The sequence below is a fragment of the Lytechinus pictus genome, chromosome 2, assembly GCF_037042905.1.
Source record: "Lytechinus pictus isolate F3 Inbred chromosome 2, Lp3.0, whole genome shotgun sequence".
Lineage (NCBI taxonomy): Eukaryota > Metazoa > Echinodermata > Echinoidea > Temnopleuroida > Toxopneustidae > Lytechinus > Lytechinus pictus.
In genome coordinates this window covers 38,151,908-38,179,457 of record NC_087246.1, presented here as the reverse complement: position 1 = coordinate 38,179,457, position 27,550 = coordinate 38,151,908, and the positions used below count along the sequence as shown (strand labels likewise).

The 27,550-nt window shown below is 37.9% G+C and overlaps 1 protein-coding gene across 1 annotated transcript; it reads right to left on the bottom strand.

Moving 5' to 3' along the window:
* Positions 1–1,056: 1,056 nt before the first annotated feature.
* LOC129271908 (uncharacterized) lies at positions 1,057–27,550 on the bottom strand. Its single transcript, XM_054909163.2, has 4 exons — positions 27,415–27,550; positions 19,483–19,632; positions 18,074–18,259; positions 1,057–1,214 (listed from the first exon to the last, which is right to left on the bottom strand). The coding sequence occupies exons 1-4, from the start codon at positions 27,455–27,457 to the stop codon at positions 1,057–1,059; spliced, it is 537 nt and encodes a 178-aa protein (XP_054765138.2). The 5' UTR covers positions 27,458–27,550.

Sequence of the window (27,550 nt, the reverse complement as noted above, 5' to 3'; positions counted from 1 at the left end):
AGCTAAGAAGTGACTGTTAGGACTACCCCTTCAAAGCAAAAATCAACTTTGAGCGGCCGATCGGGGACATTTCGCCCCCCCCCCCCCCGATTAACGAAAGCTGAATCCGCCCCTGACCCTCTACCTTCGCTGTTTCTAACTAAACAAAAATTAATGATTCAAACGCGAAGTGCACTGCAAGCTGAAGTTTAAGCATTGTTTGACACAATCATTGACAATAGAGAGATTGTAAGTATCTCAATAGTGCAATCGTGAAGCGCGACCAGAAAGTGGTTGATAGTCAGGCTTAAAAAGGAATATTTTTAAGCAGGGATCGATCAAGCATTGTCTAATTTTGAGGATGGGGTGGAATTTTGTTTCGTTCATGAATGTTTTCCCCGATACGCTCGAAGAGCCATAAAAGATGAAGCTTAAATACATTTCAGTTACATAAGAATTTTTTTTAAATGATGTGAGCGCGGAGCGCGAGCGATTTTTGTCTCGCCTGCATATGGGCATAGCAGAGCGAGACTATTATAGGCGTGCACCCCTTTTCTGACGGCGGCTACGGCGTCGTCAACATTGAAATCTTGACCAAGGTAAAGTTTTTGAAGTATCATCATAACATAGAAAGTATATAGACTTTATTTCATGAAACTTGGACATAAGGGTAATCAAGTATCACTGAACATCCTTCTTGAGTTTCAGATCACATGACCAAGGTCAAAGGTTATTTATGGATACCAAAAGTGAAGACAGGCTTTTAGAAAGTATTGTTAGATTAGATATAACGGAAAATTATTATGTGGATACCAACCGAAATACTGGGGGAGGGAGCAAGGCCTATTTGGCACCACCCTTTTTTTTGGTGTTGGTGTTTATAGTGGGGGGGGGGGGGGTCTCATGCCCCCTCCCTAGTCGGACGCCTATGGTCAACAGTTGACATCTTCGACCTTGTCTGTATATTGGCGGTGCGCTCCCCTGATCATTTTCCATGCCATGTTTTATGATTAAAGGCGGAGAAATTGAAAGAGAAAAGAGAAAAACAAAATATAAGCAACCAATGTAGATATGAACTTACGATGATCTTTTAGCACTGTCACCATTACAGGTATCTACGATGTTTGATCTTGCGTCTGCCCCATCATCCCATCCGTCAGGGTTGAGGTAACCAGTATTATCTAAGAGGTTTACTCTTGAGTGGGTCAATATTTCACAGGCCAACTCCTGTCGAGCTATTACATGAAGAATAAAATATGACAATAAGCGATTATAAAAAAACGTTACATACATACACACCACACAAACCCTCACACACCCACCCACCCCCTACACACAAGTAGAATGAAGATGTCTATATAGCGTCATAACTTTATTATTCATTTTATGAATATGAATTATGAATTATGAAATTTGTAAATTCATAACGTGTATGAAATATATAGATATGGATATAATTTGATATCAAACACGATATGCTTATTCCGCTCAATAGAAATTTAACAATTAAGAGGAATGTAAAAAAGTTTGTGTGGTTTATGACTCGCATAAATAAAATTCCTCAAGATGCCAAGGTCGCACCCATCGGATTCTTAATATGCGTACCCTAAACTTAACTTTCAGCAAAAATGCACATAATTCCTAACTTATTTGTATTTAAAACATGATATTTTTCGTCTTGTATGTATTTACTTACATTTGTAATGCAATTTGACTTTTCATGACCTTAAATGGCCTTTAACTGACAGAAATGTGATTTAAATGCCCAGTGATCCATATATTTGCATTTGATTTTTCATTAGCTTTAATTTGATACCAACATGACATGTTTATTTCGTAAAATATGACAGTCATATTTAAGAGGTATGTAAAAAAGTGGGCATGGCCTATGACGTCAATTAAAAAAATGGCACCCGTCGAATTCTTGAAGTAGACGCCCTACACTACAACTTTTAGCAAAAAAATTGCATATATACCCAACTTGACGGTCATGCAATAATTTTGATCATATCTACCCGACGAAATTATCAAAGTGACGAAAATAACCATTGATTTCTTTTGGAAACTGTTAGGTAATGGAACAACGAAATGACGTAAGGAAGAAAATGACAAAACGACGAAGTGACGGAATAACCGAATGGCAGAACGAGAAAATGAAAACTGATCGACAAATGACAGAATTATCAAAATGTCGAAAATAACAAAATGACGAAACTGACAAATTATTTGTTGTATTTTCCTCCACCCTTTACAGCTTCCCAAAATTGTGTTATCCCCATACTTGTCCCATCAGGCATCCACCGGTCCGGGCTTGCCGACCCTACCATTTCAAAGTTAAAGGTTCGGCCGGGAGGTTCGGTTGTAGATAGATTGAACAGGGCGATAATGCTTAGGTCACACGGCCATGTTACGGACCTACGGATGCCTGCGTTTATTTGGATTACACAAATGCGTAATTTTTACCCTCAATAACGAAAATTTGAGCAAAATTTGCCTATATTCTGCGGACAATACAGATTAGTTATGGATGTTACGTATGAAATACGGAAGTAACGGGTAAACCTGCGGATGAGCCAATCCGCTGCTAACCCGCTGACACATGTAACGGACGACTTATGTAACGGATGACTTACGGATTTTACGGATGACTTACGGACGATACGGATAAGTTACGCTCGTGTTTGCGCATGTCGGCGTCCGCACCATCCGCGTATAAACCCACGTGGATCGGAACTTGTTTCAGTAGCATTTCATCAAGTCTGAGAGCTAGAATACTTTGGGTTTTTTTTAATAAACGTTTAGGCCATAATGTGCTTTAATATATTTACAGACTGCTTGGAGATATACAGACTGGTTTTTTTTTTCAAAGGAAGGCTTTATTAAATATTTCTCCTCAAATCATATAATCTAATGCAAAGTGCATGTAATATCTTCCAACAATATTATACATGACTTGTATAGCAAACAAAATATAGAAAACAAATTTAATTAGCTCGATGTGCATCGACCCATCAAGATGAACAATAAACTTATTTTGTTGCTTGTTCATAACGCGTTCTCATGCAAACATTTTAATTTCTTTTGAAAAGATGAAAACGATAAATATAAAATGAAATAAAAGTGGAAGCGCCGTGGTGTAGCGGTTGTTACTTTCGCCTTGTAATCAGAGGGTCGTGTGTTTAAATCCCACCATGGTCTAGCGTCCTTTGGCAAGGCGTCAATCCACAATTTTCTACTCTCCACCCAGGTGTTAAATGGGTACCCGGTAGGATGTGAAAGCCTACATATGTAGTATGCCTAGCAATTGAGTCTTGGACCTCTTCTTGGAATGCTACCCAGGGAGTTGAGAATGTGCATACAGTGTATGCGGGCATGCAAGGATCCGATGACCGGGGTAATAATATATCTGTAAAGCGCTTAGGGACGTCGTTCCGATGTGTTAAGCGCTATAAATGCGGATTATTATTATTTTTTTAAAGGGTTTTTTGCAAACATTCTTTTTTCCATTCGACAGAATAATAACCAAGAAAGTTAGAACGAATATCTGTTTCGGTAGTATCCGCAATGCGAAACATTATTCAAAGAAGGTGATTGGTGTATAAGATACGAGATATCGTTCAGAAATGTGAGTGTGATACCGTGTCATGATGATGAAAAAATAATGTTTTCAGATTGCCTGATTGGAAATTGTGAATCATGGTGAAAAAAATCTAGAATGTTAACAAGCCATAGACTTGTAAAAAAGTTATTAATTTGAATATATTAAAACTTTTATAATACTTAATGATAATTAAGTGTGCGGATCAGTTACGTATCTAACGTACTGTTCGGATGGGTTTACGCAAATGAGTTGCGTATTTTACGTATGGATAACGTATATTCTGCGGATGCTTAAGTTCATTCCGTCCGCAGCAAAATTTGTGTTTTTCATAATCCCCACGAATGTGTGCAGATCCTGCGGATTGAGTTACGGATGGACACGGATGCTTACGGATAATACGGATCCTTACGGATTTTTATCCGTAAGCATCCGCAGCTACCGTAAGTGGCCGTGTGACCTAAGCATAAGTGACTGTGTCACTGTATCTTTACGCACTGTCCCACTCCGCAGCGGCTGCAGAGCCGCAATACCCCGCCAGTTGCTGACACTAGCTCATAGAACAAGAATTGCGTTTGTATAGGCGGGTGCTCATCCGCAACCCAACTTTTGTGCTGCTCGAGAATCCTGGGAATGAAAAAAGAACGTGCATTTGCCGATTATTGCGAACGTGTGGGGATATCAGCTAAAGACCTAGTTCCCACTGTCACGATTTGCTACATGATCCAACGTCGTTCTTAATCGTGGGATAATCGTAGTGAACTTCTCAGATCATATCTGATCAATCTTGTACGGAACACCTAAGGTGACATGTCATTTGTTTTTTTTTCGTAAGTCGTTCCCTCGACTTACTAACTCGTTCCCTCGACTTACTAAGTCGTTACCACGACTTATAACTCGTTCCCTCGACTTATAACTCGTTCCCTCGACTTACTAACTCGTTCCCACGACTTACTAACTCGTTCCCTCGACTTGTAAGTTTGTAACTCGTTCCCACGACTTACTAACTCGTTCCCTCGATTTGTAAGTTTGTAACTCTTTCCCACGACTTACTAACTCGTTCCCTCGACTTGAATGCACAGCAGACCGGCAGGAAGTTGGTTGGATATTCAGGTTCGATATTCAAACACCTGTGAAGCTGGACCAATATTCGATATTCGAAAATTAAGGATTTTGAAAGCTAACTAGGGGGTTTAACAGATGCAGCAAGTCTCGGGCAACCATAAAAACACTGGCTTGCCCAAGTACGAGGACATTTAGGGGACAAACGTCAGTGAATAAAATGACATTTTTGGCATGACATTTTTATTTTTTGATTTTTTTTTCGAGGAGCCCCCAGGGATATCTCGACGGCCTAGCCGGGGTAACCACGTATCCTAACTTGTAGAACTCGACTCGGGCAACCAGATACACTAGCTTGACCCGGTGCATGCACATTTAGGGGGCAACTCGGTAAAGCTTCTCATGAGCAGATCTTATTCATCTATTATACTCAGTCCTAATTCCTCCGCCACTAAAATAGTTCCGAAAGCTGAGTGATACATGTATTTTTCTTTTATTCGCACAAAATATGTTTAGTGGTTGCCCATTCTTTGTTTCTAGAATCAGTCTAATCATTATACATACTCTTTTTTGTAATCAGCTTACAAAATAAAAAAGAAAATGAGAATGGGTTGAGTCGAATGAATATCTTTAGCCGTCTGTTGTAGATTGTCATTTCTTGGAAAAAAGATGGGGGCGTATATCGATAGAAAACGTATTGTCAAAACATAAAATATGAGTATAAAGCTCCTCTAATCTTCGAATGATTCTCAGGAGGCATTTTCTTTTGCATGTGTAGCCTTCAATTCAATTAATCAACAAGGAGTTATACCCCTACAATATAAACGTTTCATGAACTAAAATGTCTCTTTAAGACGATATCGCGTGACTAATTTCAAAACTATTGATTGATTGATTGACTGATCGGCTAAATTTCCAAAGCGACTATAACATAATTAGAATTTAATTTCAAAATCATTTTAAAAGGCCAAAATTTTCTGGCTCGCTTCACTCGCTGGCGACTTTTACTAATTTTTCCACATTTGCTATGTTGTGCTGCCTCAACATATTTCGTTTATTATCCGCAACTGCGTTGAACTTAATATAATATGTAGTGTATTTACCCGCAATTTGATTTTTTAAAATGACCATCTGCAATATGTTTAAAAATATCACGAGGTTCCGGGGGCCCCGCCCCAGACCAGTGGAGGCACCAAAGGAGGAGGCCCCAGTGAGTCCCCCCCCCCCCGAAATTTTGAAGAAAAAAAATGTTTAGTAAACGTTTTTTGTTCTTTAAATTTTGAAAATGTTCTCATCCATTCACCGTTAGCATTTAGCTCCCAACAATTTTGGTCACTAACATAAATCTTTGAGGTCATTGTATAATATTCAAAATGTCGCTCGCGCTACGCGCTCGCAGTTACTCATAATTGAGATAAGTAAATTATCTGTTCACATGGGGCTTAAAAATCCAATGTTATTAGAGTTTTCATTATTTGTTTTAGCGAGATACATATCCTGCGTTTTCATAAATGAGATATTTTCAGCGAATTAGATAGCCATTCAGTTCATGATTACAATAAGTGCTTAGAACGTCCAGGTATCATCCCCGGATATCAAAACTTTTCGGCTCGCGCTTCGCGCTCGCATTATTTATTTGGTGAGATATCATCTTCATGGACCAATTAATGCAAACAGCTAGTCCTTAACAGGTCCCTTTTCAAGTCAGTAGGGACTACATTTGAAATAAAATTAGCTCGCACTTCTCGCTCTGTTTTTAAAAAAATGTGTGTCACCCTTCGGCCCAAAATGTTATTTTGCCTCCTCCTAGGTTAAAACCCTGGTCCCGTCATTGCCACGGACCCGATGTGCATAGCACTGCCCCCCCCCCCCAAAAAAAAAAGGTTATACAACCGAGAACAAAAAAAGAAATGATAAAAGGAAAGAAAGATGAAAGATATGATGTCATTTTTTGCATACCATTTTTTTTTCTCACTCGCTCGAGACTTGTTATTAAGCAAATTTTTGCTGCATGCGCCATGGTGTGCCCCCTTTCTTTGTTCATATCACGCATAATTGATGATATGACCCCTCCGTTCTCCCTTCTCTTTCTCTCCCGTTCCCCCTCCTTTTCTTTCCTATCTCTCCCTTTCGCTTCTCTCTCTTCTATTTTGTATTCTCTCTTTCCTTGTTGTTGTTTTTTTACTCTACCCACTGGCGCGCCAGTGGCGGCACCAAGGGATGGGGGAAAAGTCAGGACCGTGGTTCCCCATGCTTGAAATAACCCTTTATTCCGTTAATTTTGTTAATTTTGTTTTGAGCCCCCTAAATGTGCATGCGCCGGGTCAAGCTAATGTTAATCTTGTTGACCGAGTCAAGTTCTACAAGATAGGATACCTGGTTACCCCGGCTAGGCCGTCGGGATATCCCTGGGGGCCCCTCGAAAAAAAAAATCAAAAAATAAAAATGTCATGCCCTTTTATTCACTGACGTTTGTCCCCTAAATGTCCTCGTACTTGGGCAAGCTAGTGTTTTTATGGTTGCCCGAGACTTGCTGCACATGTTAAACCCCCTAGTTAGCTTTCAAAACCCTTAATTTTTGAATATCGAATATCGAATATTGGTCCAGCTTCACAGGTGTTTGAATATCGAACCTGAATATCCAACCAACTTCCTGCCGGTCTGCTGCGCATTCAAGTCGAGGGAACGAGTTAGTAAGTCGTGGGAACGAGTTACAAACTTACAAGTCGAGGAAACGAGTTAGTAAGTCGTGGGAACGAGTTAGTAAGTCAAGGGAACGAGATGAAGTCGAGGGAACGAGTTATAAGTCGAGGGAACGAGTTATAAGTCGTGGTAACGAGTTAGTATTAGTAAGTCGAGGGAACGACTTACGAAAAAAAAATAATGACATGTCACCTTAGGGGCTCCGTAGTCTTGGCAATCGTATTGATGGTAGAACATTTTTTGAATGGTTCAAAAATTTCCACGATCTGTTACGAATCAAAGCCAATCGTGGTTTTCGTAAAGGACCGCACGACAATGGGAGCGGGCTATTTCCCCCAACAAGCATGTTTCAAGAATATTGCGGATGTGTAACGAATATAAACCAATTGGCCCGTATTCTGAACTCGAGTTTAAATTAAACCCTGGTTTAAAGTTGTGGTTTAAGTATGGAGAGCCAATTGGAGCATAAATCCCTACAGTAAACATTCAGTTTATTAACTCAAATGACACTCAAATTGTTCATAATTGTCAGGGAATGATAACTTAAGTATTTTGAAGTATTTTTATTCATTATGAAAGCAAAAGGAAAAAAATTACTAAACATAACAAATATACAATATAAACAGAATTTTTGATTTCGTGGCTTCCCATAATTTTAGTACAGAGTTAGACCGTGGTCTAATTTAAACCTGACTTCAGAATACGGGCCATTGTGCACAATTCATATACGCAGTCAAACGTCAGTGGGACAGCGCCTTAAAGATAAATGAAAGTATTTGCAGTAAACAATGATTTCATGAGAAAGTCTGTAAAACCAATGTTATTGTACGACCATAGATCTAGCTCTGGTACAGTATGAATTTTGTGAAATTACGAAATCTCTATGAGCTGAAAAACAATCACACCCAAGCCTATCGCCAACACAGTTAAGCACGTATCAGTGAGACAGTACTATTATTGTTGATTAAAAAAAAGACCCGACAATAATTTGATGGGATTCCATGCTTATTTTGATAATATCTCAGCAATTACGAAATATCTTTCAGAATTTATTTTGCACATTTTTTTTATTGATACAGTATACAGACACTTGTGTGATAATTTTATTGGATTCTGTACAAACTTTTATTGAAATCGTTCCAACTCCGGGCATTCATCTTTAAGATAACAAAGTGGGGGGGGGGGGGCTAAACATGTTATAAATGCATTGTTTTGTACAAATTCATAAAAAAAGTGTTTGTTGAGGGGTCTAGTCCTACCCCCCCCCCTTGTTCCTCGGCCCCTGAATTTCTGAGCTATCATCAGGAAGTTGTTTCCCATGCATGGGAAGACAATGTTTCTGGTATTCTTGCAGACCTGCACCCCCCCCCCCCTTATGCTGTGACAATGTTACCCGTTACAAATGAGGTGGGAATAATTGGGAGTTTTGACACTGCGCCACAGAACGCTTTTAATAAAAAATCAAATAACAAATTTATTGAATTTTAAAGATTTGCATTATTCCGGTGAAACAGTTATAGGCATGCATGTCTTTATGAATATTCATTAGGTGGGCTGATTATGTCATGGGTCATATCTCCACTTGTTCTTAATTTTATTGTATGAAATTAGCTTCATTCAAAATTTTTCTACCAAGAACTAAAACATATGGATTGACAACTAATTAAGTACATTAGTTATTTATTGCCGCAACTTATTTCATCATATGAAGACACATCATTTTCACATGAATGAAAAAATGAAACATTTATGATTTCATGTAATAACATAAGAAAAAGGAAAGTGGGGATGTGACATCATCAGCTCACCTAATGAATATTCATGACGATGTGCTAATAAAACTGTTTTCACAAAATATTGATAAACTTTAAAATTCAATAACTTCGTTATTTGTTATCCGATTTTGATGAAATTTTCAACATTTTGCTCTGTGAATTTTACTCTTATTTATGTAGATATAAATATTTTCAGGCCGGACCATCCCTTTAAGACGGTGTGCTGTCCTTGTCCACCAACCTTCGACAATGACCTCTAATCTGTCCAATGTGATTCTCGGACATTTTCGATAGATTCTCAATGTTCCTGAAAGCGTATATGCGAAGTGGAAGCGAAAATACCTCATCTACCTGTAATGTGCAACCAGGGAGGTGTAAAGGATCTGTAACTCTTTCAATTTCTTCAATCTCCATCATGTTCATGGGTTTTAACAAATGGGACAGCAAACAGTTGCCATGGTTGCCGGATTGTCGTAATCCACTTTTTTTGATGCAGGGGGGGGGGGCTACTATAGTAGTCTCGTATAACAATTAACATATGCAAATTAGCACATAAATCATCGGCGGGATTGAGCATTGCACCAGAAGATGCTTCTATGACGACCTTTGTTTTTGTTTTGCTTCTGTCATTACGGACCCCTCCCCAAGCTAGCCTAGGCCATGTGTTCTTCCCCCCTTCATCCTCAATCACTCCTCCACCAACTCCATCCCCAACCCCACCCAACCAAACCACCACCAACTAGCCCCTTTCTGTATCCATTGAAGTTTTGGTGCATCGGGGATTCATCACGAACAAAATATCCGTTCCAAACGGGTCTGAAGACCTGGGGATAACACATTTCAATTTGACTTTTTCAGTAGGCCAGTCTACAAAGTCAGATTCATACATTCTTTTGTTGCGTCTGGCGGCTACTCCCACCATAAAAAAGGACTGGCATTATTTTTTCAATGACCCTGACGATAGATGTCCGGGGGTGGATGTCCGGGGGGTAGATGTCCGGGGGTGGATGTCCGAGGGGTAGATGTCCGGGGGTGGATGTCGGGGGAGTAGATGTCCGGGGGTAGATGTCCTAGGGGGTACTTGTTCTGGAGGGTACTTGTCCTAAGGGGGTGGATGTCCGGGGTGGATGTCCAGGGGGTAGATGTCCTGATACGCTAGACAATATCCCAGATTCCATGAGGTATACCTCTTGACTTCAGCTCTAGGCTAGCCTAGTTTGGGGATACTTTCCATGTCCCTCCTGGCCACACCCATCACCATTGACCAGCCAGACACACAGTTCATAAGAAGCATATACATACTACATTGCTATGAAGATGGAAATTGGTAACCCTTTCAGCTAGGCAGACGCCGCTGCTCTAAACTAAAGTTGTATTAGTTCACAATCTATAACATGTCAGAATTATAATGAGTTCAATAGTTATTCAAATGTTAGTTTAGCCACAAACCCATTTCGCTGATAATGACTGTTTGTGATGATTGATATCTATCTGAACCAAATTTTTTGTTTGCCGCTTATTTCCTTTGTCATATTTTATAACCTTCCGGATATAGTAGTCTGTTTTTGGTTGTTATTGTTAATTTTATTTACTATTATGTTGTATTTTTTAGTAAACGTGTTCATTTTGGTCCTTGGACCTTTGTATCATGTATTCAGGGACCTGACAAGCGGGGGTGCTGGGGGTGCTGAAGCACCCCCAGAAATTATCATGGGGGTGCTGCATGTATTATTTTCCATAGGCAGCACCCCCACGAAATCAGGTTCCCTCTGTATTTTTTTAAATATGTTATAATGTACATAATTATCACATCCGACAATCGCAAATCATTTACATAGTCTTTCACATATTCCAATAACATCCCTCCCATAACGCGACTCAATCAAGCTCCAGCGGGGCAGCACTCCGATACAGACGTGGTCGCGCGCAATACGTGGTAACCAACACACTCTTCGATAGCAGGGAGGGACATGGGTGTGGTTGGACCATAGAGATTAGTATATATCTCTATGGGTTGGACTTGAAACTTCCAGGTTTTATGTCGAATCAAGTGAGCGCGCGCCCGACCGCCCGTGTATTGTACACAAAAATTACAAGTCAGACAATAGAAATCAAATTTCACAGTCTTTTTCGCCCTGCCCCATGGCCCTGGGGGCTGGGAACCAGGGATGCTGGGGGTGAAGCACCCCCAAAATTTGGGGGTGCTGCGTGTTTTATTTTCCATAAGCAGCGCACCTCCTGGAAATCTAGTGGTAGGTATGATAAATGACAGAAATGTAATGAAAATGAACGACGTTTTGTAGAACCCCCGCCCCCCCCCCCCCTCAGAATTTTCCGACACATTACTTGAAATAGTGTTTAAATTCACCCTCTTTCAGATCGGAATATCAAATATTTTCTGCTCGCGCTTCGCGCTCGCATTATTGATTTTTATAGTAAAAAAATGTGTTTGGAATGCCCAGATACTAGGTCTAACTCTAAACACGCGCATGCATGTTTATTCAGATACGCAGCTTGATGGGGGGGGGGGGGGTACTCCGGGCTGAAAATATTTATATCATATACATTTTATCAAAATAAATAAATTTTATCAAAATCTGATAACGATTAGTTAAGTTATTTAATTCTAAAGTTTAGCAATATTTTATGAAAATGGTGATATGCATGTCGTCATGAATATGTAATAGATGGACTGATGCTGTCACATCCCCACTATCCTGTTTCTTGTATTACTACATGGAATCAAAATTGTTTCATTTTTTTCATACCAGAGTGAATGATTATGTCTCTCTTATAATGAAATAAGTTGCAGCAAAGAATATCTAATGGACTAAATCAGTTGTCAATTCAACTGTTCTGGTTCTTGAAAGGAAAATATTGAATAAACCTAATTTTACATAATAAAATACAAAAGAACAAGTGGGGATATGACATCATCATTTTGCTCATTGAATATTAATGATGACATGTCTAAAACTGTTTCTCTGGAATAATACTAATCTTTGAAATGCAATAACTGTGAGATTCCTTGTCTGATTTTGATCAAATATTTATTCTTATGTTCGTTGAGTTTTCTTTATCTGTTCAAACCATTTTACATTCAGTGTGGAGTTTCAGATCTGAATATCAAAAATTTTCTGCTCGCGCTTCGCGCTCACATTATTTTTTTTAATTTAAGAATATATCCAATTACCCATAATTTTCTTGATTTACAAAACATGAATAGAATGTCCCGTTTTCAGGTCTGAAATCTCAATTTTGTTTCCGCTCGCGCTTTGCGCTCGCATCAATTGTATAGTTATATACCTATCCTGTTCATGATTAGAAAAGTGCAAAAGATGTCTCGTTTTTAGGTTTGAAATCTCATTTTTATTTCCGCTCGCGCTTCGCGCTCGCAGCAATTGTATAGTTTTATAGCTATCCTCATCATGATTAGAAAAGTGCTTAGAATCTCTCAGGGTTTTTTTTGTCTGAAATCTCAATTTTGTTTCCGCTCGCGCTTCGCGCTCGCATAAATTATATAGTTATATACCTATCCTGTTCATAATTACAAAACGTGCTTAGAATGTCCAGCATTTAGGTCGGAATGTCAAAATTTTCAGCTCGCGCTTCGCGCTCACAATTATTATTTATTACATACGCATCTTGGACCACAAAAATTGCTCAAAATGTTCAATTTTCAGGACAAAATACATGAAATTTCCACAAAAAATAGCTCGCGCTTAGCGCTCGAATTATCTAATTATATATTCATGTTCTTTTACAAGAAGAAAGCTAAGAAGTGACTGTCATATATATGTATATATATATATATGTTTGTGTGTGTGTGTGTAATTATGGAAACTCAATTGTGTCTGTCCCCCCCCCCCCGCCTTTGAGGAGAGATTTCAGCACCCCCACTGAAAAAATCGTTCCCAGGTCCCTGCATGTATTTGTGTTTTATACCGAATAAATAAAGAAAGAAAATTAAAATAAAATCTGCAAACCGCGTAGTCCTAAAGGCTTGTTATAATCACTCGGGTCGCGTTCGCGTTCGAAATCACTCGGGTCGCGTTCGAAATCACTCGGGTTTTGGATTTTTGGCGATTTTTTTTTATTTCGATGCGATTTTTTTTTCTAACGGTGTCTTCAATGGGACAAGCACGCTGGGAAAATAAAATGAAATTCAAATTCTAGTTTCGTTTTAAGCCGGCAAGTGCCTTAAAAAAAAGGCACTCGCCTACTGCTTAACATAACAAACAAGCAAATCAGCCATGTGGCTCAACTATCCTAGAATACATCCAGACTTCTACTGTTTTTATACGAGGACTCCGAGTCGGAACTTGCCATATCTGCCACATCGATATTACATCGTCATTCCCATGTACGGACATGTATGCCTGCATGCAATGGCCCCAATTAGGCGGGACCCGGCCACGGTCGGACACGGTGTGCATCGGTAGCATGGAGCAAGGTAACGTGAGTCCAGCCGAGTTAGATCCCACGTTACAGTGCCAGTCAGTCTGCAGCTCGTCCGAAAGTATTTTATTCAGCGGTATGCATAGCCAGCCGTCCGTGGTTTAATGCATATATACGCAGTTAGACCAAAAGCTTCGGTCTCCAGTCTGTAATGTTCGTTGTTCCGCTAAACTCCATTAGCTCCACTCACCAATACAGAGACCGAAGTTCTAGCTCGATCTGTACAGGGACTCAATGGCCATATGTTTATGCATTAAGTTCCAATAAAACGGGGAAGTGAAGTTGCGCGACAGCCGAAGCAATTAGTTACTGTTTTTCCCCTTTTAAGTTTATTTTCTCTTTTTTTGGTGCATTTTAGGACAAAACGGAATAATAATATTTATTTGATACAGTTCTTTCCATATATTTTTATGAAATAAAGACAAAAATCGATGAGCGCTGTCTGGGGGATTTTGCATTGTTAACCCCGTAATGATGGTTGCACCATAGCGAGCCGTCTGTGGCTGCGTTTATGCGACCTCAAGCCAGAATCATGATTTGAATCATGATTTGAATCATGATTCAAAACACAAACATGAATCACAATATCACAGAATCAGCGTTTAGACGACCTTCATTCCAATGCTGTTTCTCCTCAGATTCGGACCATTCCAGTGCGCATCACTAGTGCGCAGTTTGACAGAGGAAGTTTTTCGCACGTGTTTCGGCTCTCGAAAAATCGTTTGCTTCCAGAATTCAGTCTATACCTCATTTTGTTTACTTCTATCATATAGGTACCGGTCCATATGCTTCTATTCATCTTGTTAGTTTATCCAAAATGGTGTTCTGAAGTGAATTTCAGCGTAGATCCAACTTAGTATTGATACTGTATACTCAACAACTGAGATCATTGTGTGTCCAGTTAATTCATTTACTAGAACTTGAAATTGAAGACATGACCAAAAAATGAAAAGTAGTGGACGATGCGATGACCAACACAGCGCTTGAACATGACAAGAAATGCATGCGTAGTACATATTCATGAACATACAGCGCCTTGAGCTAGGCAAGAGTCAAACCGAAAGTAGCCCGACACAACAGTGAGGTCATAGAATCATGATTCAAATCACGATATCGTTTATTCGAACATTTTCGTACGTGATTCTGCAGAAACGTCTTTCCAAACGCCCCTTTTTTCGTGTTTCATGTTTGTGATTCTAATCATGATTATATTCAATTTCGACTAAACGCAATCGTGATTCTGTAGAATCATGATTTGAATCATGATTCAGATCATGATTCTAGGGTAAAAAAGTGGCGGATAAACGCACCCTGTGTACGAGGAGAAATAAAAATGTTAAAAAACAGACGGCTGCCAGCTGTCTAATACGTAATGAGCTTTGAGGACGATCTTTCCGATAGGCGTTTAAAAATTCTGCTCTTAACTATTGTCCATTTCTCATAAAATTTGTCTTATTTTATAGATAAAATCGCCATATCATGTTTTAAGTAACTGGAGACCTAAAAAATTCCCTACCTAAATTCTCGAAACATTGCATTAGTTGATGTGCTTAATTGATCTTCTTTGTGCTCGCGTGCCAAACGTATACGTTGAGCTGAACGGGGATCAGTCTCTCTCTCTGTCTCTCCTACCTTTCCGAAATTAAAACGGTCCTTCGATCGGACATAGTTATTTAGACGCAGGACAAATAATGCTCTGACAACCAAACTAACTTTTCGTCAGCATCAGTAAAAATGTGAATGGGCTTTTAAAAACTAATACTAAAACTGATCTAAAATTGATCTTAGATCGATTTTAAAATTGATTTTGGAAATCGATTTTAAATTAATTTTAAAATCGTAATTGTACCTGTTCTAATTAACCGATTTTAAAATCGGCTCCCGATTTTACCCGATTTTACCACAATCGGCGCGATCACCTGCCAATCTTCGATCATGCCCCTTGAAGGAAAAATCGGATATAAAATATCGGCGTAGATCTAGTTACAGTGCGTGATCGTTCAGAACATATTTCAAGATTTTTTTTGAGGTGCTAGCTATTTAGAGGTCGCATTAATCAGGGAGAAAGACGCAGTATTATCTCTGACGATGTTTACGAGGATAGATATCTTCTCTTCAACCTCGTGGTTAAAACAAAACTAGAATTTCAATTTCATTTTATTTGCCCAGCGTGTTTGTCCCATTGAAGACACCGTTAGAAAAAAAATCGCATCGAAATAAAAAAAAAATCGCCAAAAATAAAAAACCCCGAGTGATTTCGAACGCGACCCGAGTGATTTCGAACGCGAACGCGACCCGATCGAGTGATTATAATAAGCCGTACTAAACTTGTATTGTTACTCACATGCGAGCATCGAATATTTAAAAATACTATTGGATAGTGAATAGAAGGCTTGTTAAATGTCGCTCCAACGCATAATATCACACCAACGCATATTATGTCGCAGGAAATGACATTATGCCAAGAGCGTCCAACGCATAATGTCACACTGACCGCATAATGCCGTAGCTTGAAGTACTAAATACTGAACGCATAACGTCGCAAGTATTAAAGGTCAAGTCCACCTTGATTTGAATCAATAGAGAAAAATCAGACAAGCATAATGCTGAAAATTTCATCAAAATCTGATGTAAAATAAGAAAGTTATGACATTTTAAATTTTCGCTTATTTTTCACAAAACAGTGATATGCACAGCTAGGTGAGTCAGTCGATGATGTCCATCACTCACAATTTATTTTGTTTTTTATTGTTTGAATTATACAATATTTGACAATAAAGACCAACTTGACTGAGACATGATATGTTAAACAATGGTAATTCCACATGTTCAGGGCGAAATAAAACTTTGTTTCACAGGACAATGAGGAGAAAATTAGAATATTTCATATTTCATATAATAAAATACAAAAGAAATAGTGAGTGGATGACGTCATAGTCTCCTCATTTGCATACCATCCAGGACGTGCAAATAACTGTTTTGTGAAATTAAGCGAAACTTTAAAATGTCATAACTTTCTTATTTTACATCCGATTTTGATGAAATTTTAAGTGTTGTGCTTGTTGGATTTTTCTCTTTTTATTCAAATCCACTTTTTGTTGGGGTGGACTTGTCCTTTAACGCATAAGGTCGCAGCGATATTCACTTCAGGATTCGAGTTAATATAACACAAATATGTTTTCATTTATTAATTTGCCCAAGCTCTATCATCTGAACGTTTTAAATGTGTGTTTGGTGGGGCAGTCACGGATGCAGGGGAGGGGGTCAGTGTCGAATTCATTGTCAGGAGGGGTGGATTTCCAAAAAAAACATTGTATAGAATATTGAAACGCAAGTACACGCATATCACCATTCATCTGCAGGTATCGCTATAGGCCTACAAGTAATTCAACATTATTTTGCGAGAGAGTAAAATCATCTAGCTGAAAACTAAATACAAGTTTCTTTACATTTCGTTGTTGTTCATGGCATTTTAATAAATCACTTTTCGTATTTCAAAAGGAATGTGCCATCAATATATTAAAAATTAAGAGCGCGATTCTCGTTCGCATATTTTATACTGCCAAAAACTGCTAAGAATGCTCATTTCTTTGGTCTAAATATTTCCAAAAAATGAGATCGCGCTTCGCGCTCTCATTATAAGATATCGTTAAAAATTGCATTGTGTATGTGGACTAGTGAAACGCAAGTATACGCATATCATCATTCATCTGCCCCTATAGGCCTACAAGTTATTCAACATATTTTGCAAGATAGTAAAGTCATCTAGCTGAAAAATAAATACAAATTTCTTCACATTTCATTGTTGTTCATGACATTTTAATAAATTATATTTTTGTACTTTTACATGCTCTCCTCTCCCCAAGGAAAATGTGTATATCGCTTTAAGATTATTATTCATATGGTACATTCCGAGTAACAAAAAGAAATATAATTTCTTTATGTAAATGTAATGAACAACGATCACATATCATTAAAAAAAAAATGAATGATGAATTCGATACTGCCCCCCCCCCATAAGCGCCTGTCCCATCAAACACACCATTAAAAACGTTCAGATGGCAGAGCTTGAACAAATTACTCAGAGAAAACGTATTTTTATATCTTCTCTGTATACTCGAGTCCTGAAGAAAATACCGATGCGACATTATGCGTGAAGACTTGCGACATTATGCGTTAGTACTCGATCGTAGTTCGAGCTACGACATTATGCGTTGACTGCATGTGACATTATGCGATGACTATCCAACGCATAATGTCGTAGCTGCGACATTATGCGTCGCCGGTTTAACACGGCTTAGTGAGAGCCAACCGTTTTAAGAATTAAAGCTCGATCGAGAGGCGGTAATATTATTGTTAATCTGTTTTCTGGTAACTTCTCATAGTGATATGGTGAAATGAAAACCTAACGTTTTTATAGTTATTTTCGTGTATTTTTATGTTCATTTCCTGGACGCCCCCCCCCCCCCGGCTGTCTCATCATGTAGTGCATACTTACTCCCTCCTCCTCCTCCGCCGCCGCATGTTCCTGAAGGTTTGCTGAAGCAGCACTTGACATCGGTTGCCTTGGATGGACACAGGTTGGATATGTAGTTGTTAAAAGGGCACTGAGAAGTGGCTACGCACTTTCCCACCTGGCCATATGTCGCGTGGTTGTATTCAGCACACTCTGAATCAGTATCCGCTGTTAAGAAAATACATGTAGATTCGTCATACGAACTGAAAATATTATATATTGTGTTTCCAAATTGAAGGTTATGTCCCCCATATACTGCAAACCATGCCTCAAGAGTCGAAAACAGCCGTTTGAACATAATTATGGCCAGCTACATAAACAAAATTCCCGTAGAAAAAATGCTGTCTTTTTTTTTCAAAATGAAATGTGCCTTTTTCTCAAAATGAAGCACCCTTTCTGAAGTACCACATCTTACGTTAGAAAATAAAATCAAATAAAATGTTTCGTGCTTTGCGTTCGCATCAGTTCATACCCATCATGCATGTTCATGGTTACCAAATTGCTTAGAATGTCCAGTTTTCAGATCGGAATTTAAAAAAAATTAGCTTCGCACTCTCATTATTCGATTGGTGAGATATGTGTCCTATTCATGAGTCACTAAAAGAAGTCTTTCAGGTCAGTATATTTAACAAAATTCAGCTCACGCTTCGCGTTTCATGTACATACGCACATTTTTCATGATTACAAAAACTGCTCAGAATGTTTAATTTTAATGTCTAAATAAATGAAATATCCAAACAATTTCATCCCTCCATTGCGCTCTCAATATATATTAGGCCTCATGAGAAGAAATATTTAAAACTTAAGACTTTCGCTATAGGGCAACCCTTAACAAAAACAAAAATCAGCTTTAGCGGCCTATCGGGGAAAATGTGGATGGAAATATTTTTCCGGCCCCCTTTCCGCGAAAGCTATAGATCCACCCTGCATATAGTTTATGATCTAGTGATAAAAGTGCCGTCGGCCACTTTCTATTAACATAATAATTAAAATAATTTCAAGGGAATTACTGTACTAAGATAAGAGGAACATCCTTTGATGTTCTATTAACAGTTATCCACAACCAAGCGTGTTTTAAAACTTCTAAATGTCAACTTTTGCCCAAACCGAAAAAAGCTTAAATATATATTTTATCAATCATAGATCCATTCAAAAAGGGTTTTTTCTCAAAAGGCATAATTACCACAAAACACACAGCTACTTCAGACAGAAACGTTTACGTATAATCTAATTGTGAAATATATTTATTTTTGCATCCGTTTTTACAAATAAGTGCCCTTTTTGCATTGCCACTCCCAAACGAAAATACGTTCTACCCGGGGTTCTACCGCCCCTAAATTTACTTCTCCTATTTTAGGTGGTATACCTATATAAAAATCGATTGATTTTACCTGTAAAGCAGCATTTGATATCGTTGGCTTGTGTAGGACAGAGGTTACTCTGGTATTTACTAGCTGGACAGGAACCCGTAGCGATACATTCCCCGGAACACCCGTAAGTATCATGATCGTAGCCGCTACATTCAGGGTCAGTGGCCGCAGCTGGGTGACAGAAATTAATATCACAAAAGTGCAAATATGAACAAAATAAATTATATTCTGTACAAGGGGGTTCCTAACGATAAGTTGTTTTTAGTAAGAGTAGAAAATGAGAGAAAAATATTGGTAAAGATTTATTGATGAATGGCAAAGAATAAAAGAGTTTGATAAGAATTTTCAATTTTTTTTTGTAACATCACAGACGAGCAGCACTTCCGTATTTGATTTCGTGGCCTCGTGGGATTTTAAAAAATGGTATTCATGGAATTATGATACAGTGGGGAGCTGCTCGCACATGGCAACACAAATTGGAGTTATGAAAACTCATAATCCTTTTATTATTAGATTAATATTCACAAGAACTTTATCAATATTTTTCTCAAATTTTACAATTCATTAAAACTATATATTTCTCGTCAGGGTGAACTTCCTCGTTGAGGTTACTCTTCAAATTTTGTAATAACGAATATATAGTATAGTGTATAATAATCCAATCGATGCAATGCATGATAAATGTTAACTCTTAAAATGTGTCATGTATATGAACAATCGTAAGATTGGTTTTAGTATTATAAAAGGCATCATATTTTCACTTTCAAGAGACAAACTCGTGGTTGACAGAAATCAATATCATATTCCAGAATACGAACACAGCAGCGTTGTTAACCGGTGTACATAGAGGTGCACCAGTTATTTTACACCGGTGTTAAATTGACAGTGTAAGTTTAACACCTATAGGTGTTATTAAAACACCTTTGGTTGTTACATTTACACTCTTTGGTGATATCTTCAATCTCTAGGGTGTAATGTTAACACCTCAGGGTGTGGTCCTCTATTAACACCAACTGGTGTCAGTTTTAACACCACATTTTTTTACAGTGAATCGTGCATGGATTGATATTTTGAATTTATTCTACGAATATATGAAATAATATGGCTGGTTATTTACTAGTGACGACAACCTGCCATTATAAGACTATAACAGTAAGCAGTGCATGTTCACAATCACCTCACAAGACAGTTATTGACATCCCATCGTGCACACGGACTTTAAAAGTCTTTCCTCACTGTGCCTGGGTACAGGGGGGGGGGGGCGGTTTCAAAATACAGAACCGCCGCCCTGGTTGCTGCTGTGACAGGCAGCCTGAGGAAATATCGATTTAAAGAAGAAAATACATAATTCTGAGTATTTTTCTCTTTTTGGTGAAGAAAAATAATAATTGTATACTCTCTAAATGGTGCCTAATCACAATCCTCTCACAGTGATCTGACGGACCAGTCCTGATGGAATGAGATTTTAATCTTTCCAGCGTGATTTTTTTTTTTTTTTTATTACAAGACAGTGGAAAAAAGATGCACACTTTCCCTCAAAAGAGGTATAAAAAAAATTACTATTGAAAGATTGAAATATTATTCCATCAGGACTAGTCCCTCATCTCACTCTGAGATGAGTGTGATTCGGGACCAGATTAGCTCTTTGCATTTAGAGTGTATTCCATGTTCTTTTATCCTTATCGGGGTAATTTTCTCTTTGTTAATATACCATTCCTCAATAATCGACCGTTCTTCAAACGGTTTTTACTAGTTCAAGATATTTTGTGTGTAAAGTATAAGACTGTATGAATGGTATACGTAAAATAAGGTAACCACAATTCACGAGGTGTCATTGAAAATAATATCACACAAAAGCATATTCAGTATCAGACTCCTTCCTTTTCCTTCTACCAATAGTTTATACAGATTAATTTATTGAAAATCCATTCATTAAAAGTAAGTTCTAAAGCCATTATTCCGCTTCATGGCCGTACGCAGCGGGCAGTTGCCCCAAGAATAAAGTTTAACATCTCGATATAATATTTGCCACGACACTAAACGTTTATATTTAGAAAGTTCCGAACACTTTTTTATTCTAATGACCAGCATATCTTTAAACAAAAAAGTACACGATACAATTATTTTCTATTCGTTTATGAAAATGTAAATGGGCAATTCCGCGGTCAGTCGCATTATAAACTTTTACGTGTCTTTTCTAATACTTGGTGCTGTCAGTTTTACAGGGGTAAATCTTTCTGTCAAGTTTATACTGTCAAATGTCAATTTATCTTGACAACCGAGGCTTTTAAACAATGCATATACAGAATGGTTGTATGCTGTATATTGTGGACGCCATGACGCCCCCCAATTCGGCCAGTTGCATTACACAAAAATGATATAGTAAAAAAATGACTGATTTTCTTTTTAATAGTTCTTTCAAATCGCATACATTCGTAATTCCAAAGCTTCGTTATTCCGAAGGTTCGGTTATTCCGAAGGTTCGTATTTCCGAAGGTTCGTAATTCCCAAGGTTCGTAATTCCGAAGGTTCGTTAATCCGAAAACGAAATAAGGTTCGTAATTCCGAAGGTTCGTTAGTCCGAAAACGAAATGAGGTTCGTAATTCCGAAGGTTCGTTAATCCGAAAACGAAATGAGGTTCGTAATTCCGAAGGTTCGTTAGTCCGAAAACAAAATGATTAACGAACCTTATTTCGTTTTCGGACTAACGAACCTTCGGAACAACGAACCTTATTTCGTTTTCGGATTAACGAACCTTCGGAACAACGAACCTTATTTCGTTTTCGGATTATCGAACCTTCGGAAAAACGAACCTTCAGAATAACGCTACAGATGTTCGGATTAACGAACCCTTTTACGTTTTCGGATTAACGAACATTGAGGTATAGGCAATTTACGTGTTTCGGAATTACGAACCTTCGGAATAAAGAACCTTCGGAATTACGAACCTTCGGAATTACGAAGTGTAACCCTTTCAAATTAAAACACGTTTACCAAGATTTGTACATATTCAAAACAATAAAGACAGTTCAATTACATTTCATAACAAATAAAGAAGATAAATTAATTGAGGGACTTGCCAAGAAAAGCAATGCTTGTATAAAAGGCAAGTCCCCAAACTTAGTTTCAATACTAATTAACAAAGCTATGTACAATAATGGAAACGGTAAAAGCACGTAATTTACAAAAAACAAATCAAAATAAAGCGACTACAAAAAATAAGAGAAAGTGATTTAAATGACAACAATAATAATAAGAATAAATTCGAAGTATAAAATTATAATAAGGAAAAAAAAAACAAAGGAAAGAGGGATGGAGAGAAGCGTGGTGCAAATAAAGCTGAAAATAAAAAGAGGAACATGACAGGTGCACAGGTCATTGAGCATTGTAGTGTCATTATTTAGAAAAATGTATATAATATTGGAGAAATTTATTGGTAGTTGGTTAAAGGTTTTAATACTTTTGATTTAAGTTATATGTTGGCTTGACTTGTTGTTGTGGAGTATTGACAAATTAACATCTTTTTAAGTTTACGTTTGAAAACATTAATACTTGGAGATTCTAAAGTCGTTGGGCAGAGAATTCCATTACACTGGTCCAAAAAAGACGAAAGAGTTTTTTGCTAGTCTAGTACGGGTTGAGGGGTAGGTAATAACAGTTACGTTGTCTCGTTGGGTAATCGTGTATGGAGGAATTTTTACGGATCATATTTGAAAAAATTGTGGGGAGATCATCTTTGCTTAGTTTATACATAAATTGGGCGAGTTGGAAAAGGTATAAATCATTCACTTTAAGAATATTATTATTTTCGAAAAATAGGATATCCGTGTGTGCTCTGAATTGAGTTTGACAAATTATTCTAAGGGCCTTCTTCTGCAACAACAATATCCTCTGTAATTGTGTTTGGATTGCACAACCCCATGCCAAAATGCCATAATTTCAATATCTGCGAAGTCTCAAATAAGACATTTAAATAATCGCTAGAGGGTATTCATTTGTTTCGCAATCTACTATGGTCAACAAGGAAATTCGTGATCACTCTCGCAAAAAGTGTTCACTAGCTTTCTACGAAATTCGTGATCAATCTCGCAAAAAGTGTTCACTAGCTTACAAGTTCACGAGCTTTCGAGTGCCGCTGCAACTCTTTAGCAAGTGACGAAAATTATCTGATAACGAAGTATATTTATACCAAACCCGCGTTCGTGCGTATGGTCCTGTGGTTTGGTATAAATAGACTTCGTTATCAGATAAGTTTGGTCACTTGATAAAGAGTTGCAGCGGCACTCGAAAGCTCGTGAACTTGTAAGCTAGTGAACACTTTTTGCGAGAGTGATCACGAATTTCCTTGTTGACCATAGTAGATTGCGAGACAAATGAATACCCTCTAGCGATTATTTCAGTCCGCAATAATGAACCTATTTAGTATTCAGACATTTAAACTTGGGAAACAACTTAATTCGAGTTTCTTTTGTGGACACAAAAACTCTGGTCAGTCGCACTACCATGGCCTTGGGAAGCGGGAGTGGGGGTGCTGTGTGTATTATTCTCCATAGGCCGTACCCCCTGGAATTCAAGGTAGGCCTAGATGATAAAAAATGAAGAAATATAACAAAATGGCCTATATTTGGTAGCAAATTACTTTTTTTTACTGGTCAAGTTTCTCGGGATTAAAATGACCCTTCATTTTTAGTGACCTCCCCCCCCCCCTTTTTTTTTGGCTTGTCAAATTTACATCAGCACTCCCAGTTGAAAAATCGTTCCCAGAACACTGTACAGTCAGTCGCATTATACACTTTGTCCGGCACCACAAATCTGACATTTTTTAAAAAACCCTTACCGCAACTTAAATGTATAATGATGGCCTTCAGATTATCCAACGGAAAATTTTACAAAACAAACAATTTTCTATTAAATTGAAGTTACAAAATATCTGTAGTCCCATGTATACTAATTTGTTTATGGTTCGGATTTTCCTAAAAGGAGATACGTAAGAAAAAACAATTGAGACTAATAATGATCACCCTTTGTATTTATGAACTTCCATATGAGTATTTATAGAAAAATTTTGATCTAGATTTGTGGCAGAGTTTTCACTGACTAGAGCTCCGTGGGGTTCAATTTCCCTTTAAACAGTCTTTAATTAAAGTGGATTAGTTTTTATTTGGTAATAATACTTATAATATATAAACAGACCATTAGTGCCAAGGAAAAACAGATTAGAAGACAAATCCTAATCAGTATACATAGAGATTAGCAGAAGTTCCTCATTGGCACTAACCAGTAAACAGGCTTTCGTATAGAAATCATCGTGAGCATGCAGACCATATCGTTTTGGGGGCACTGTTACTGAACTATTATTTTCGATGTTCCAGATTATCCAGGGTGATACAATATGTTTATCGTCAGCACTGGCGGATGCAGGGGGTGGGGGGGGGGGGGGGCACAACCGGCCCGTGCCCCCTTTTGAGAGGCACAATTCATATATGTAATGTAAAAACAGATAAGTGTGCCCCCTCCCTTTTGATAGTGAAGGCCTTTTGTTTGCATGTCAAATTTTTTCGTGTGTCCTTAATTTTTGGTTGATACCCCCCCTTTTTTTGCTTGTCAAATTTTTCCTCGGGAAAATGTGCCCCCCCCCCTTTGAAAAATCCTGTATTCGCCCGTGATCGTCAGTATTATTTTGGAGCTTTTGAAAATGATCAAGAAAAATAAAAAAAGAAGACAACTGCTATTCATATTTCAGCAATTTATGAAATTTTATTGGTAAACTGCCCATTCGTCTACTGCCAACTCGTCCACTCACCACATGGTCTACCATCGTTTAGTCTAATGCCATTCCGTCTATCAACATTTCGTCTAACAATCATTTGGTCCAATAACCATTTGGTCCAATCATCACTTCGTATAATCACCAGTACGTCTATGACCATTTCGTCTCATTACCAGTTGGTGTAATATTCGTTTTATTTTCATTCATTTTGCCCAGTTAACACTTAGTCTAATTGGACCAAATGGCATATGGACTAAATGGCTATTGGGCCAACCGGTTATTAGACAAAATAGTGAGAGGACGAAATGGCAATTAGACCATGTGGATATTGGACCAACTGATGGTAGATCAAATGATAGTAGACGAGTTGGCAATTGGACCGAATTGGACGAATTGGCATAAGATAAATTAAATTATTAAAAATGGTTGATAGATTATTAAGATCCTCTGGTGCAATAATAATTCCATGGAACTGAATGCGTTGAAATGTAAGATAATGCACATCACTAGATCTCGAAAGGTTGTTACAGTTCAATACTTTGCTGGTAACCATGCTCTCGATGTTGTTGATTCTTACAAATACCTTGGCTTGGTCTTTTCGCATGATTTGACTTGGTCAAAGCATGTGAATCTTGTTGTATCCAAATGTTCCAAACTGTCAGGATTCATCCGCAGGATCGTGAATTCACGAAATCCTTTCATTTTGAAACGTTTGTTCTGTTCACTTTGTCGGCCTATAATTGAATACGGTATACCAGTCTGGCTACCCCATAAAAAAAACCACATATCCTCTCTTGAAGCAGTTCAACGTCGATTCACACGTTTCTGCTTTCCTTATGATCGGGCAAATTCACTATCTTATGATGAAAGATTACACAGCTTAGAACTCCCACCATTGTATAACAGACTGGTCTACCTATCTACCGCCTTTGTTGTAAAATCGTTGTTTAGAACTTACGACATACCTACTCATATCTTACCCAAGCCAAGAACTCGGAACTCTCACAAGTTACTCTTCATCCATGAATTTGCACGATGTAATGCCCTGAAATTTTCTTGTTTCTTTTCTTTCCCCAGATTCTGGGAATCTATCCCTTCAGAGATCAGAGATCTTTGCCTTGGTGTATCTGTCACTCCTTTCCTTAATGCTCTACGTGAACACTTATTCTCCATGCCTCCAATTGAAAATGCGTTTTAATGAGACATGCAGAGTATTGTTTTCGTCTTGTCTCCGTTTAGACCTCTAATTTCTCTCTCTTTCCCCTTCTTCATTCGTCTTACTTTTCTCTGTTTTTCTCACTCTGTGCAGGCTAAATGGCCATGTATTTAGCCTTATATTCTTAGCTTAAATATTGTGCCCTTTGTTATGCATTTTGTTAATTACCGTACTGTTGTGCAGTTATTTGCTCTTGTACTGTTCATAATGTTTATTCCTGTATGTTAGGTTATCAACTGTATTCATGGTAGTAGAATTTGCATTTTTGTACGTCATGCTTCGTCTCTTTTATTGCCTCTCTTTCTTTTCATTCTACCCCAGTTCTCTAAACTCTTTGTTCCCCATCCTCCTTCCCCTCCTCTTCTTTCTCTTCCTCTTCTTCTTTTCGTTCTTCTTCTCTCTCCCTCCCCACTTCTCTCTCTTTCTCTCTCTCTGAGTATTGTATTGTATACATGCATATGACAATTATTTTGATACTATATTTTACTGTTGTGTTACTTTGTAGCATGATCATTGTTGTCACGTTCGACTATATTGCTTATTCTCTGCTTATGTAACATTGAAGTTCTCACAATATATGCAACTCCATCTCCATAGGCTTGACTATCTGATAATAACATTAAGTTGTTTATTTAAATACATTAACACTTCATATTGACTGGATATTATAATTGCACATGGAAACAAACACTCTTTATTATTAGGTTCTTTGTTTTATTAAGTAATGCATCTAAACATATATTGCCATTTTATCTGATTTTTATTTTGTATATTTGTAAACCCCGACTAGTGAGGAGAGCTTCATAACAGAAACTAGTTTTTCTTTTAGTCATCCTCAGGCACTAGTCGGTGGTAATTTATTCCTCTTGTATATATTCTTATTGTCTTTTGCCTGGAAATAAAAAAAATAAAAAAAATAAAAAGATAATGATTATCTATAGTATTACTATGGAATTAATTACTTACAAGCTACGGTGATGACGCTGAGTAGAAGAATGAAAATCTTCATGTTTTTCCGAAGATGATGCTTTTATATAGGAGACCGATATTATACAGTATATAATAAGCGATGTTCTGGTATCGCGTTCTGGTTCTAAATGTG